The sequence below is a fragment of the Amphimedon queenslandica genome, unplaced genomic scaffold (assembly GCF_000090795.2).
Source record: "Amphimedon queenslandica unplaced genomic scaffold, v1.1 AMPQUscaffold_12480, whole genome shotgun sequence".
In the NCBI taxonomy this organism is placed as follows: Eukaryota; Metazoa; Porifera; class Demospongiae; order Haplosclerida; family Niphatidae; genus Amphimedon; species Amphimedon queenslandica.
This window is the reverse complement of record NW_003547283.1, coordinates 3056-5155: the sequence shown is the minus strand read 5'-3', so window position 1 is coordinate 5155 and position 2100 is coordinate 3056. Positions and strand designations below refer to the sequence as shown.

General features: G+C 33.9%; 2 protein-coding genes across 2 annotated transcripts in view; both read right to left on the bottom strand.

The window, feature by feature from the left end:
* LOC105314828 (COMM domain-containing protein 3-like) overlaps positions 1 to 1427 on the bottom strand; it is a 2896-nt gene extending 1469 nt beyond the window's left edge. Inside the window, exons 1-4 of the mRNA XM_011409213.1 lie at positions 1292 to 1427; positions 379 to 490; positions 219 to 282; positions 44 to 139 (exon numbers count right to left, since the gene is read on the bottom strand). Of these exons, the coding sequence (XP_011407515.1) occupies positions 44 to 139; positions 219 to 282; positions 379 to 490; positions 1292 to 1427 (408 nt within the window). The remainder of the gene's footprint in view (positions 1 to 43; positions 140 to 218; positions 283 to 378; positions 491 to 1291) is intronic.
* Positions 1428 to 1471: 44 nt separating this feature from the next.
* Positions 1472 to 2100, bottom strand: part of LOC100639331 (serine/threonine-protein kinase Chk2-like) — a gene marked incomplete at its 5' end in the record, with an annotated part of 3680 nt that continues 3051 nt past the window's right edge. Inside the window, 4 exons of the mRNA XM_020003909.1 lie at positions 1472 to 1727; positions 1772 to 1838; positions 1908 to 1988; positions 2040 to 2095. Coding sequence (XP_019859468.1) covers positions 1630 to 1727; positions 1772 to 1838; positions 1908 to 1988; positions 2040 to 2095 — 302 coding nt within the window. The remainder of the gene's footprint in view (positions 1728 to 1771; positions 1839 to 1907; positions 1989 to 2039; positions 2096 to 2100) is intronic.

The following is a 2100-nucleotide window of genomic DNA, read 5'->3' as shown; positions in this document are numbered from 1 at the left end:
CTATAGATATGATATTAAACACTAACTACAATAGTTAACTAACCTTAATATAATAATCTAATCTCCAGTTGACGTCAATGAGGTAAGGAAATGATGAGCGAATTCTACCCAACCTTGCTCTTAGCTTTGCTTTATTATTCTGCAAAATATAAGAGAAAAGAGCAAAAGAAGGGAAAAAGAAAGTGATGATTACTAATGTAACTATATCTATTAATTACATTATAAAGTGTCACTAATGCTTCAATTCTGTCAGGAGTTAGTTTACAATCCTCTAATGTAGACCTATAAGAGAGAGTAAAGAGGAATGGGGACAAAAGAAGAGAAAGGAACAAGAGGAGAGAGTCTCAAATAAATAATACACCAATAGCGTATTTGTACCTCATTCCAGTGGTATCAGTGTCAGTGCGAGCCCCTTCAATTAATAATATAATTAATGATGAGTAGCACTCCTTCAACATCCCTTGATTTATCTTTGATAATTTACCATCATCTAAAAATAACAGACAATTACTAATTACAATGTAGATGGGACTGTGCAGAATTTCCCACAGAATTTTGGCATATTAATAGCTCATTGTCAAGTTGCTCAAAAATTGGGCCAAAGACCATGCAGGGTATATTTCAACAAAATCACAAGGAGAGAATTCTCCATTTTAATTTTTTTCTGGTACATGTACATGTTTTTATGTTGTGTATCAACTTTGAATTGAATCGGATCAAATTTAGATTTTTTTATAAATTTGCTCAAAAATCAGGCTTTTGCTAAATTTCATCAAAAATCACAAGGAGAAATTTCTCCATTTTTACAATTTTTTTCTGATACATATACATGTCCTTATGCTGTGCATCAACTTGGAGCTGATCTCAATCAAATTTGGTTTTTTTAATGAATTTTTAAACTTCCTTCAAAAATTGGGCAACAACTATAGCCTTTGGTTTTTGGCTAAATTTCATCAAAAATGGCTAGGAGAGAATTCTCCATTTTAATAATTCTTTCTAATATACAGGCCCTTATAGTGTGTATCAACTTTAAGTTGTTTTCAATCAAATTTAGATTTTTAATGAATTTTTAAGCTGCTCCAAATGCAATGTACATGTAGCTCTTTGTAGAAAGCTCTGAGGCCACGAGACAAAAGGTGCGGTCAAAATAGACAAATCTCGTTAACCCTAACATTAACTTGCAACAAACACAAACATCAATGTATGATGCAGGAACAACAACAACAGATTAAACAAGAAAAAACATGATACAAACTGTGACAATATCTTCCCCGTCTGTCTCCTACCCTACCTTGTATAATGGACGGGTCAGTGTCCTCCATTATAGATTGAAGTACTAACTGAGTCAATCTGTTGAAGGACTTGTCATCTATTGAAGAAGAACCAGCCAATTGCAGTCCAGTTACTGTGCTACCTGATAACTCCATTTTGAATAGTGGGCGGGGCTGGGTCACGAGCAATAACTAATGAATATTAATTAGGAAGGGTGCACCACCCACGCACACAATTGGGAAATGAAAACTAGAGAGTCTATTATAGCCAAAGAAGCAACAAAAAGAGATACAAATGTAGACATCTGCAAAGAAAGGAAGAAGTTAAGGTTGAAAATGAAAAATATCATTGTGCAGTTTATGAATTATTGGTATCAGGATTTGATGTGAAAGATTGATCCCTTGCAATAGGTTCAGTATCAATACTAATGGTATCATCTGATGGAGAAGGAGTACCTGAATTCTTTAATAATAAATAAACACATGATTTATTGACTAACCTTCTAAATGAGGCCGTTTGGAATCTCCATTATTATTATTCTCGTCATTTAAAATCCTTTTACTACCCTGAGAAAGGTGTATGAGAAGTAACAAAAAAGTTTTAAAAACTCATCAATTTAAACTAATATTCCTAACTGGTAGAGAAGGTGGTGGCATTTGATGTTTGTCTGCAGTTTCCACCATCATCTGATGAGCTTTCCTTCTCATATCTTCATCCTTCAAACAATAAAAGGTAAAGGATAATTAATATACATCTCCCTCTCTTACTTTAAGCCAGGTGTGTTCCAGTGCTTGTGCTGTAGTCCATCTCTTGCTTGAATCCACTGTC